This window comes from Papaver somniferum, unplaced genomic scaffold (assembly GCF_003573695.1).
Source record: "Papaver somniferum cultivar HN1 unplaced genomic scaffold, ASM357369v1 unplaced-scaffold_115, whole genome shotgun sequence".
NCBI lineage: Eukaryota > Viridiplantae > Streptophyta > Magnoliopsida > Ranunculales > Papaveraceae > Papaver > Papaver somniferum.
Genome location: NW_020620492.1, coordinates 207,564 through 220,898, shown reverse-complemented (window position 1 = coordinate 220,898; position 13,335 = coordinate 207,564). Strand labels below are relative to the sequence as shown.

At 37.7% G+C, this 13,335-nt stretch overlaps 1 protein-coding gene across 2 annotated transcripts; it reads left to right on the top strand.

Moving 5' to 3' along the window:
• The first annotated feature begins 1,421 nt into the window (after positions 1-1,421).
• On the top strand, positions 1,422-2,335 carry LOC113328991 (protein EARLY RESPONSIVE TO DEHYDRATION 15-like). Of its 2 annotated transcripts, none has more exons than XM_026575971.1 (2): positions 1,422-1,783; positions 1,875-2,335. In XM_026575971.1, the coding sequence occupies exons 1-2, from the start codon at positions 1,525-1,527 to the stop codon at positions 2,057-2,059; spliced, it is 444 nt and encodes a 147-aa protein (XP_026431756.1). In that variant the 5' UTR covers positions 1,422-1,524; the 3' UTR covers positions 2,060-2,335. The 2 variants fall into 2 exon arrangements, with proteins under 2 accessions (XP_026431756.1, XP_026431755.1); XM_026575970.1 differs by having other exon boundaries at positions 1,872-2,335.
• The last annotated feature ends 11,000 nt before the right edge of the window (positions 2,336-13,335 follow it).

Genomic DNA, 13,335 nt, shown 5'->3' with positions numbered 1-13,335 from the left:
AAAAACAAAATATCATAACTCAAATATATAATTTGAGAAGTTTTGATCTACTCAATTAATCAATCTAAGCTCAAGTAATCAATCTAAACTTAATTAATTAAGTTAATCAGATTTTTTAGTGTTAATTAAACAAGGATATATTAATCATTTAGAAAATATATGGTTAAGAGGTGGCTTCTTTTACTTCAAAATGACCTAGCTTTTGTCTCACTAGATATATCCCAGATAATCTCGGTATACCCCAATTTGGTCGGGTACCAAAAGTAGAGAGAATAACAAAGAAAAATAAACATTACATGTACGAAGCTTCCCAATTATTGTGGACTGAATTTGTAAAGTTTAGGTGCACTCTCCTGTCAACAACCCTAGCCCATGCTAGAACTAAAGACTTCAATTCTAATTTAGTCCAAGATTACATGATTTATAAAAGAAGATACCACTACTAGCGGGGTGATACACCCCCAAGTAACGATCAGGATCTGTTAATATTTTCTTGGCCTGTATAAATTGATATCACCCCCAAGTAATACTCGTATCTTCTTTATAAATCATGCAAGATTAGAGACTAAAATTACTGACCAAAACGCAAATTTGGTCCAAGGCCACTGTAATTCTTTTAAAAACACAGACATTACACCGGCCGGATGTTGATCGGACAACGGTGTTATCACCTGCGTTTGCAATCATTGATGTGGTAGTGGTACACTGATACATGACTCATACCATAGGAAGCAAAAATGTAGTAGTAAAAAATAATAAAAGTGTAATTACACCGGGTCATCAATCATATCATAACTAAAAGGATAAGATCAAAAAATTACACGGAAATGAGTCATTTGTCCAAATATTTTTAAATCACGGTTCAAATGGACGAGTAAAAAATAGTTTGGATGAAATGGTCAAAAAAAGAAAAAAGTAGCAAGGATGAAACTCGATTCATCCTAGCTTAAATTTAAAAAATAGCAAGGATGAAACTTGATACATCCTGTGTAAATTAAAAATAAGAAAAAATATTTGAAAATGGGCACGATGAAACTGTTTACATCCTGCCTATTTTTACATTTTTGTCTATTTAAACAGTATCAAAATTTAACTGTCCATTTCACCCAGGATTGTTGATTTTGGTCTTTTTAACTAAATTTGTGAAAATTAAAATAAACAAAAAGTTGGAGATAAAATACAATCCTCAATCATACGACGCATATGCAGTTGTCTGTTACCCCTTCCCTCTCAGCAGCACACTGTTTCATGGAGTAATTTATTCTCCATGACCTACCAATTTCCTACCAAATCATCCTGATTCTAGGAAGGAGGACCATGTATAAAAATCAGGAGTAGGGTGGATGCCATTTTTGTAATTACCAACAACTTTCATGGTCATTTCAGTGTCATCCTTCTCTATAAATGCTCACATACTTATCCACTTCCAATCCACACATTCACTCACTCCGATCATCAAAATCTCAAATCAAGAAATTGAAATTGAAATCATAATTTTATTTTTTCAGGAAATTGCAGTAAGTTATGTTAATGGATATTATGTCAGCTCCAACATTGTCAACCTCATCACTGAATCCTAATGCTCCATTGTTTGTACCAAGAGCTTACCAAGCAGTTGAGGATTACTCAGATGAATGGTGGGAACTCATTCAATCATCTCCATGGTTCCGTGATTACTGGCTCAAAGAATGTTTCCAAGATCCTTCTCAGTACTCTCCTTCTTCAGATGATCTTTATCATCTGAATAACATGGATGAAGCTGTCTTTGATGCATTCACTAATCGTAAGTCTTTCTTTGATAAATCATAAATTTGTTTGATTTGAGATTCAATTATTGATTGATTAATTTAAAAAAAAAATTGATTTTGAAGAAGATGAGGATGATGTGGAAGATCAAGCGGAAGAAGTAGAGAAGAATTACTACAAGGATCTGATATCATTTGGAGTACTGAAATGGAGGAAATCTCAAGGTCTTGCTGAGAAAAGCCCCAAGTATGAGAAAGCGCCTAAGTTTGTTAAGATGCAGGTTAACCCAAGGCCTATCCAGCAACCTAGGTAGGTAATCAATTCAGGTAGGTCATGGAGAGTCCATTGTAGATCTGGTTTCTCTTTTTGTAAATGAAAATCATTAGAAAAAGGAAAAAAAAAAGATTGGAATTTAGAATTAAGATTTAATTTTAGTTTGTATGGAATGTGAAGATGTTGTTGTTCTTAGTAGTTGTTTTCTTTTTTAAGTTTACAACAGTTTTAATGGTCGAGTTGAGAAAAATGTAGTTAAAATTTAGAGGAAAATATATCAATAAAAAGAAAAGGGAAACTCTTTTGATTATTTTAACTTGATCATGATTGATTATTGTAATGGGATTAGTTAAACAATGCATTTATGTCAAATCACATTTCGGACTAGGACATGTAGTCAAGTGACTTTTGGTGAGGCAAACAATGGGAGACACGTATAGCACCTTGCTTCCCATAAAGAGAATCTTTTTCTTCTTTAAATATCTATTCTTTGAATTCATACTTATCCTGAACTTGTCACATTATGAGAGTGCCGTCAATTTTGTTTCGGTGCTTTGTCTAAAGAGGTAGAACGTGCCAAATTCCTACTGGAACACGTTGGTGGCATTTGGTCAACGGTGTAATAATTTTAGAATAGAGAAGGGATTCTCGATTACAGCATATTGCCATAGGCTCACACAGTCCCACTACCCACCAGGTAACAATGAAGTTCCTACTTAGAATTCTGATTAATGGAATTGTCAAATAAACTAGCACCACTAAAAACTGAATAGTTAATCTTTCGGTCGGAAAAAAGAAAAAATCAGTGGATCACAGGGGTGAGAATTCTTAATACCGAAGACATTGGAGTTCACTAATTGGTAAATTGGGGGATAGCTCAGACATTAAGGGATCCAGAACTAACGCGTAGTGTAGCTGCTCGCCACCTGGTCATACATGAAGGAACAAAGTAGGGCTGAAGAATATCACTTGAAGATCCCGGTCACTGACTTGTCGAATCAAATGTCAGAGTTACCACGTCACTGACTAATCAAGCGAAGCACAAAGAGGATGCGTCCAAAACAAAGTAACTCGCACAAGCAATCTAAGACACGAAAAGACCAAATTAGAGTACATAACAAGACACCAGTCGCGAAATCAATCAGGCGAAGCACAGTTACTTGACCAAGAGGTAAAGCTGCGAAGTAAATAAATTATGGAGCAAGAAAAGAGACAGATGTCCCGTGGAGATAGCGAAAAAAGGGGAAAAACTTTATGGAAAAAGGTTTGGGCGAAGTATAAAGCACCCCCGCGAGAACTTGGCGAAGTAAAATGAGCTGTACCCCATTGGGGTTAGTTGGCCTATAAATAGAGACCCTTGGGCAATGTATAAGGGGTCGAACTTTGAGGAGAGGCTAGTGGTTACTTAGAATAAGAGATTAGGGTTTCCTTGTATTCAAGAACTTGTATTTTCACTACTTTGGGTGGTTAATCAATGAGGAGTTTCTTATCTTAAATACTTATCATGTCTTAGATCTTTGTTATTTTCTATTTGGGTGTACTACTGGATTTCCAGTAGTTACATTTTGGCGTCTGATGTGTTTTCAAGTTGTTGTAGTAAAAAGGTTCATTGAGACTTGTGAAAGCGGATTTTTAGACTTAATTTTTATAAATAAAAATAGCAAACTAAATTAAAAAGATGTTGTGAAAATTATGGAAAGAATGGGGCTAGGATCCCATCATTGGTCGATATTAGTGATTTTATAAAACAATAATTATGCAACACAACATTTAAATTGATTCTAATAGTATTGCCTAGACATGTAGATTTCCAAAGAATAGATGTTATTCCAAACATAGAATATCAAAACCCTAAAGCAAGCATATTCTATCAAGAAAAAATACACCTAACTAATCAAAATTATATAAACAATTTTTAGTTCAATGCAAACATCATAATAGAGTTGTTGTAATTAATTAATGGAAATATATCACTTTTACCGAAACAACGGCTTCCTCCATAGCCCTAACGATTGGGTTTAACTCCTCATTATTACAAAGAAAACTAAATAGAAGAAATAAGAGAAAATTGTGAAACTGGCTACCGGCTCACCGGCTCTCCCTTGATTGTGCTCTCTTACTCTCTATTTATCCACACAAACCCATTAATCAAATAAATTCTTCCATAACTCCAAAATCTTCTTCTTTTTAATTAAAATATCTTCAAGAATTTTTCTTCTTCTTTATATTCTCTAAATTTCTTTATTATACCCAAATCTTCTTTAATTCGCAGAATCAAATCCAAGATAAAATCCTCTAAGATATCTTTCATGTTTAATAGAAGATAACTTACTTTTTTTTCAAAACTCCGGTAATTAATACTCATAGATTTCCTGTTTATAAGGAAGAAGATATTCTTGTCTTAAAAATTGTAAATCCTTTACTGTTGAAACCCAAATTTCTCGCCAATATTTTGTTTGAAAATAAAGAAGAAGGTGGTTCCCCTATCCAAAGTGCATGTGCCTTTATTAATTTTCTTAGAGAGGTGCAAGCATCACTATTCGAGCAACTTTTTCCACACAAGTGTATTTCTCCAAAAACACCTACACAAACATAAAAACACCATAATAAGTACAAAATCAAGCACTAACAATAGAGACACTGAGGACAATTCAGACACAAAAATGTGTCTATCAAATACCCCCAAACTTATTATTTGCTAGTCCTCGAGAAAATCTAGAAAAATGACTACACTTAGCACGTGCAGCAAGCCGTTAAACCACTAGGTGGCCCTAGTGTCGGAGTGTTGTCTCCGGAGGGTTTACCAGAGGTGTACCCACAAAACCTTTACTCCAGACCCTAGCTATCCACGCAGAACATTGGAAGGCACTAAAGAATCTCCTTGGTTGGTATACTTTCATTGACTACAGGAGGAAGTACCCTGATGCGAAATTCCAATTGTTGTACATGAGTTTGCACTCAGCATACTAAAATTCATATATAAGTGACAGAGCTCTACTCAGATAGTTTTTTTACATCATAACCGGAGTCAACCAATCACATGGAAAGATTAAGAAGATGGATAAAGAGATGGTTAAAAGTGAACGGTGTTTCCCGTATCTGTCTGAAGGCCTCTGCCAAGGTGAACCTATCCTAATGGACTGAGATACCGGTCTGACTAATATCAACACAACTGGCATATACAAGGGGACCAGTGGTCGATAAACCTAACTCTAGGTCAACACAACTGGCATATACAAGGGCACCAGTGGTCGACTTTATTGAATTTATTCCGCTTGGTCTAATGGTCTGGTCTCTTTTTTTTTTTTGGCATCTCAATCACTCTATTCCACTCTAGCAAAGGTAACAACTTGAATCGTGTGCCCCACCAAATCACTTACAAAATAAAAACAGAAGGATTAGGATTCAACGAGATATGGCGAAACTACCATGTTTTTTTTTTTAATTTAACACCTGAGCTCTGTGCTTTTATGAATAAACTCTTTAGATGTTTCCATCTAATCAGATTGGTTCCTCAACTCCTACAACCAAGATGTTCCCATCCACTTAGATTGGTTAGTGCCAACCTTAATAAGCATAAATTTCTAGGCTCTGGAGTTTATTTATTGCAACTAAAAGTTTCTCCCATACCCCTAAACTTAAATCTAACATTGTCCACAATGTTCTAAAGATAAAATTAAAAACATGAACAAGGATAAACTGTTACCACTTGAAGAAAAAGAGTTAAGGAAAGATATTACCGTGTTGCATGAGCATGAGTTACCTCCAAGGAAGTGCTATGTTTAAAGTCTTCAGCCAGACTCAGAAATGATTAGTTACCACGAAGAATCATGTAGCAGCAGCCGGAATAATTGCGGGTCATCTGAATCAAAAAGTGTTACCCAAACGAAGAGAAAATCGCAACAGACCATGAAGATACCGAACATAGTCTTATTTAACTTTAAGATAACAATATCTAGTTGTGGTTCAGGTTCGGGTTCTATAACTGGGTCTAGATAAAAGGTGTTCATCGGCTGGACTTCCTCAAAGGCAAGATCCTGAAGGTCAGGTTGTAGAGTATGGAAATACTCAACTAAGAATTTAGAAGCACATAAAAGTAACCTGAATAACTGGGGATGCTCTAAGTCAATCAAATTTCACTTACACAGCTGACCATAATGAACGTGGTGGTCTTCCTTAAACAAATGTGTCGACCCTAATCTCCTAAAGTAATTAGGTTTAGTCTCAAAACTCAATAATTGACACATCTGAAACTTATACGTTCCCACAATTGGTTGAAAAATATTTGGTGGGAAAACAAAGTCAATTTGGATACTATCGCCTGGATAAACCACATCAACCAGAGGATGGGTTTCTAACAACTGAACTTCTTCCTGGATATTATTAGGTCCATGAGATCTAGTATGAAGGTATTCTGGCACAATGGTTGAGGCACATATATCAAGTCCTAAGTGAGGGACCTTTCTGAGAGTTAAAGGTAATGCACTAGGAAAGTGATAATCACCTCCAAACTTAGAGTTTTCAGTGTCTCTAGATAGACTAGTCACAATCTCCCTAATTTCTAGATCATCAGATTCTTGAAAATGGGCAATTGATTATTCTAAGTTACAATCAGCATCCTCACTTATCTCTACGATTTTATCTTCTTCTAAGACTAGCGTTTTTAACTCGCTAGACTCTAAAACAATATTCTCAGGGTAAACTCTTTCCTCTAAACCATTACTGGCTTCACAAAAAGGAGATACTACATCGTCTAAAACGGGGATACTTCTAGTCAAATCCTCGTCCTTTTCAATAGGTGAATAATTACTAAAATTATTTGGATTTGAACTAGAAATAATATTATTATTGTAAAGCTCAATTGGAGTAAAAAATTCCTGATCACTATGCCTATATGTGTCTGATTCTTCATCAACACTCCTCATCATAATCATCATTATAATAATATGAAAATGGTTGAACCTCATCTAAACTAGTAGTGTTACCAATTCCAACCTCGTCATCTTGATTATGTGAATAAAAACTATCCTTATTTTCAAGGGTGGTATTGGGAACACTATATTGGAAGTTAAGACTATCTTGAGCAAATTTTTCCATAATCCTATTTGTACTCTCATTAAACTGCTTGAGGGACTCTTCTAGAGACATCTTAGTTGACTGCTCTATGGACTCTTCTGGAAGCGGAATATTATAAGTCTCTTTCATAAATAAGTGAAACTTCTGTGTTGACTCATTGAAACTCTTGAGAGACTCTTCTAGAGAAATAGGAGGATTGTTTTGCTCGTATGACCTGTGGGTGTGTGAATAGTAATTAGGCTCATCAGGGTATGACCCATAACCTTCAAAAGGAGGATGTTCCCAACCACTATTCACACTATGGTCAAAGTAGTAATGTCCATTTTGTTCAGTTGGATATTCGGTGTATTGGCTATTGTACCAGTTTGACATTCTCAAAATAAACCCACTGACAAGGTTGACTCCACCATAACAAACCTACTGATTTCTAGCAAACAAAAAGCATGATGGCTCCACTTAGATTGTTTCTATACTAGCTTCTAATCCTTCGAAAGGGAATTCGTTACAATTTAAGCAAACCCCTCTGGAATCAATCCGAGTTAAAGTAAGTTGAATAGAGGCGAGGGAAGCTCGGTGGAGCTCTGATACCCAATGCCTCACCGGTATTACAAGGCGGCGCAGTCACACATTCAACTTACAGAAACCGTCAAGAACTTCGAAGTATGCTTAAAAGAGTAACCAATATTTTTCGAATGACTTTCATGTTAAGCTCGTTACCTATCGGTCTCGTTCTAGTCAAAATTTTAGGCTTAGGTTCGCGTTTGATGTCGTTTTCCTAAGGCGGGAAAGAAGAGAACGGTGATAAAATCCGAACCCTTATCTTGTATGGCCAGTCCTTTCCCTTTACTAGGAAATTAAAGCAGCCGTTTTCAAGTCCTCAACATATATGCATACGAAGGAAGACAGTAACTCGCTGACAGGGGATTCGCGAGTGTTTCGACAAACTTACCTCCCGTACCAGACGGGGGATGAACCTTTGTAGTCGACTCGGGCCACGACTCCTATGTCATGTACGAACCCGAGGGGCCGAGACGATATCGCAATCGTTGTCCTTCTCTGCAAACAGTTTATATTTATACTACCCTTCCGTAGGGTTTAAAAATAATGTCCCAAAATTTAAAATCCAAAGTCCAAAAAAAATAAAGTGCAAAAGAAAAAGGAAGTCTAAAAAAAAAATCTACAAAAAATAAAAATGTCTCTCTTTTTTTATAAAATAAAAAAAAAATCTTCTTCTTTCGTTCCTTTCGCTTTGCCTTTTACTCCAAGTCTTTAATTATTCATCAAAAACTTTAGCAAACTTTTCTTTCGCTCCAAATTCCAAAATCTGAAAGGAAAAGACAAAAATCCAAAAACGTAAAGAAGAACAAATAAAATAAAAACGTAAAAAAAAATATATAAAAACTCTAGCCTAAAGACAAGTCCGCGTCGGCGGCGCCAAAAATTTGGTATCTTTTCAAGTTGTTGTAGTAAAAAGGTTCGTTGAGACTTGTGAAAGCGGATTTTTAGAATTAATTTTTATAAATAAAAATAGCAAACTAAATTAAGAAGATGTTGTGAAAAGTATGGAGAGAATGGGGCTAGGATTCCACCATTGGTCGATATTAGTGATTTAATAAAACAATAATTATGCAACTCAACATTTAAATTGATTCTAATAGTATTGCCTAGACATGTAGATTTCCAAAAGAATAGATGTTAATCCAAGCATAGAATATCAAAACCCTAAAGCAAACATATTCTATCAAGAGAAAATACACCTAACTAATCAAAATCATATAAACAATTTTTAGTTCAATGCAAAAATCATAATAGAGTTGTTGTAATTAATTACTGGAAATATATCACTTTTACCGAAACAACGGCTTCCTCCATAGCCCCAAGGATTGGGTCTAGATCCTCATTATTACAAAGAAAACTAAATAGAAGAAATAAAAGAAAATTGTGAAACTGGCTACCGGCTCACCGGCTCTCCCTTAATTGTGCTTTCTTGCTCTCTATTTATACACACAAACCCATTAATCAAATATATTCTTCCATAACTCCAAAATCTTCTTCTTTTTAATTAAAAATATCTTCAAGAATTTTTCTTCTTCTTTATATTCTCTAAATTTCTTTATTATACCCAAATCTTCTTTAATTCGCAGAATCAAATCCAAGAGAAAATCCTCTAAGATATCTTTCATGTTTAATAGAAGATAACTTTCTTTTTTTCAAAACTCTGGTAATTAATACTCATAGATTTCCTGTTTATAAGGAAGAAGATATTCTTGTCTTAAAAATTGTAATTCCTTTACTGTTGAAACCCAAATTTCTCGCCAATATTCTGTTTGAAAATGAAGAAGAAGGTGGTTCCCCTATCCAAAGTGCATGTGCCTTTATTAATTTTCTCAGAGAGGTGCAAGCATCACTATTAGAGCAACTTTTTCCACACAAGTGTATTTCTCCAAAAACACCTCCACAAACATAAAAACACCATAATAAGTACAAAATAAAGCACTAACAATAGAGACACTGAGGAAAATTCAGACACAAAAAATGTGTCTATCAGCGTCCAGAAACAAGGAACTTGGATTGAGGACTTATCCTCATCTAAGGAGTTTGAGAGAAGCTAAAGTTGTAGGAGTGAGAGATCTTGGCGAGACATCCCTTTTGAGATTAGGGTTCGAAGGTTAGTCGATATTGAAACCAGGATAAGTTAATGACCAGAACACCAGATCGAGCGGCACACATGATAGCAGCGAGGATAAGCAAGAGATTGGAGGACAAAAGAGGAGGGAGAATGGAAAGAGGAGGAACATCGACTGCAGGAGAAAGGAAAGGCGTGAATCAACGACAAAATGAAGGGGCCGGTGAAGATGGCTTCCGAGAGGGCTCTGTACACACTTCCAACACGGACACCATCGCAGGAGAGGAGCTGACCCATGAGGAATTAGAGGAGAATATCGGTGAAGAAGATATGACGTTGGATCAGCTGAGGGAAACGCTTCTCCTTGAACATGAACGAGACAGAGATCTAACGGAACAACATGCTCGGCTGAAGAAACACAATGCTAGGTTGATGCTGCAAAATCGCCAACTTAACAAGGAGACAGCGGCTGATACCATGGACTCGGAGGGAAACACGATATCGTCAGGAGAAGAAGAGCCGCGACGAGGGAGATAGGCTCACGAGGACGATGGATGAGAGAAAAGAAGGAGGCGACGAAGAGACGACAACGAAGAAATGGATCTGAGAAGGGCATCGGAAATAACGAGATGGGAAGATCAAATACGGATATACGAAGATGAAAGGAGGAAAACGAAAGGCAACACAAAATAAATCGGCGACACGAGGAGGAGCTACAACGAGGAGGACGAAGGCCTGACGAAGTGAGAGGCGACCGTCGTGCAGAAAATGGAAGAAACTTGAACTAGGAGGTCTTGGACGAACTGCGAGATATGAGGACGCTGATAAAAAATTCACGAAGAGGTGGAAGGGTGCAGCTGGTGGAGGCAATAGAAGAGGCCGACAAATCTACATTTACCTATGAGATGATGTACGCGGACATCTCTGAGAAATGTGTGCTGCCAACGCTCCCCAGCATATTCAGTGGATCAGAAAGTGCCGTGCATCACTTAAAACAATACACTCTTTTGTTGATGCAATGGGGACGAAATGATGAGGAACTTTGTCGATACTTTCCTGCGAGCTTGGCTGGGGAAGCATTGGCTTGGTTTGAAGGGCTACCTGAAAGGTAAATTTTATCGTTCAAAGACTTGCAGAGAATATTTCTGACCACTTATATAAGTAAAAACATGCTGAGTCCGGGGATCGAGACTCTATTCAACTTAAGAAGGAGACCCACAAAAAGCCTGCGAAGGTTGGTAACGAGGTAGAGAATAGTATGCAATGAATTTGCAGGGAGAGTTGACGAGAGAAATTTCATTTTAGCCTTCGTAAACGCGTTGATCCCGACTGACCTGTTGTACACTCAAATATTCATCATCTGAAACTCTTTGAAAATGAATGAATGAAGGGAGTATCAGGAGGAGTACAGAGCGTTGGAGGAAAAGCATAGGCAAGTAAGCGAAGTAGCGATGATGCCAGCGAAGGAAGGGAATTCAAGGCTATTACCAAGGACGGTGCATGTTGTGGAGAATGATCCAAAATATGAAAAAGGGGAGCCTTCAACTCATGTCCCAGCGAAGCTTTTAGTTGTGTCAAGTAGAGATCAAGAATGGATCGGTCAACAGAGATACGAAGAGTCAAGACGAAGGAATTATGAGCCTCGAAGCTATAACACGGGATATTAGCAAAGGAACAATCAAGGGACCATATTTGGAGAGGAGAGACAAAACGCACAAGCTTTTGAAGATGTAAATCTTCCTAGACTTAACACAACCGTAGAAAAGGTCTGGGAGGCAATAGTATTAACGGAGGAGATCCCACCACCACCAAATCTAGGAAGAGAGCCACCTCCGGGGACCAGGAGTCACGAGTTCTGTAGGTATCATCGTTTTCATGGGCATCACACAAATGACTGTCGGAACATCCGACGAATTATACTTCGCCTAATAGAGCAGGGAAAACTCGCACACTTCCTGGAAAATTATGTGCCACCACCACCACCACCTCGTGAGAATCAGCAAGTGTATCGAATTGAAATAGAACGGGGAACGCAATAACTGAATTGTAATTCGATAATACATGCGGCGAAGAACATCCAAAATTTCCATGAGAACATACTCAAGAGAGAGTACATAAGAGGGACTTCGAGGGAAATGAAATATTCAGCGCCATGAAGAAGGAACCATTAGAGGAATCGCAGAAGAGAGAAATAACATTTTCAGCGAAGGATGCACCCGAGGGAGGAACTTCGCATACAAACCCTTTGGTTATAACTTTGAATTTTGGAAAGAATTCAAGGTGGGAGGAAGTCCAAGCCGAGAAAAGGAAAATCTGGACAATAGACAGAATTTTGGCGGACACGGGGAGCTTGGTCGGCATACTTTTTTACCATACTTTTAAAACTATGGGATACAAGGTTTCTGATCTTGTGCCATCGACGTACTACATATACAGGTTCAACGGGGTTTCATCGAAGCCAAAAGGAGATCTGGTTGTAAAATTATTCGCCGGCGAGTCGGAAACGAAAGTCACAGTCTGCGTGATAGACATAGACTCACCCTACAATGCTCTCATAGGCTGACCATGGATACATGGGATAAAAGGGGTTGCATCAACATATCATCAGGACATACGTTTCCTTATGCCAAGTGCAATTGGCGAGATAAGGGGAGATCTTAAGGACGCGCAAGATTGTATTAAAAGGGATGTCCATAACTATGAGGAGAAACTAAGGAGGAAAATAGAACAAAAAAGGAAGACATGCGAAGATAGAAGGTCGGAGCAGCTGATGGTATTCACAATTGGGATAGGCGAAGAGCCGGCTGCAACACAGAAGGACATAGAAAAGGCATATAAGATGACGGATGACGGGGAGAAGGACCGCGAGATGACTCCGGAAAAGGAACGCCAAGTTGAGATAAAGCAAAGTGGAAAGGAGAAGAAAGGAAAGATGGCTGAAGGAAGCGAAGTAGCAAGAAATGAGAAAGAAACCCAGTTGTCAAGGAAAAACAAACCCCGCGAGGCGAAGCAAAGGCAAATACCTCTAAGAGCAAAAATATATCAATACAAGAGATAGAGGGAACCGTTGGATTGCATAATTCTCTAGATAAGGGAAAGAAGGCTTGCGAAGAAGAAGAGATGGAACGATTGAAGGAAGAGCTCTATCAATAAAGAAGAGGAAGGAAAACTTGGTAAGGGAGCGAATAAGGCTAGAAAGTCAAAACGAGAAGCTTGCGATTAAGAACAACCATTTAAAAAGAAAACAAGCAGAGAACAATACACAAAGAGGAAAATATGCTCCGGAAAATGCATTAACAGCTGAAGGACGTCACGAATACCGGCAAGAAATCAAAGGGAGAGGGGAACAAAACGAACAAGAAGATTTAAATAGAGCCATAAAGAATAGCATGAAGGAACTCAAAGAAAGGGAATATCGAATGCAACAATCAATGATGGTCGGTGGAAAAGGGAGCAATGTCCTAGTGGCAGAAAGAGCATCAGGGTTGCAACCAGAAATAATGAACAAGTGTGCGAAACAAAAGCCATGCAAGCCAGAAATAGTGGCACTATTTTCGCTGAAGCAAATAGAAAACGAAATATTGAGAAATATTGCGGCGAGATGGGATGCGATT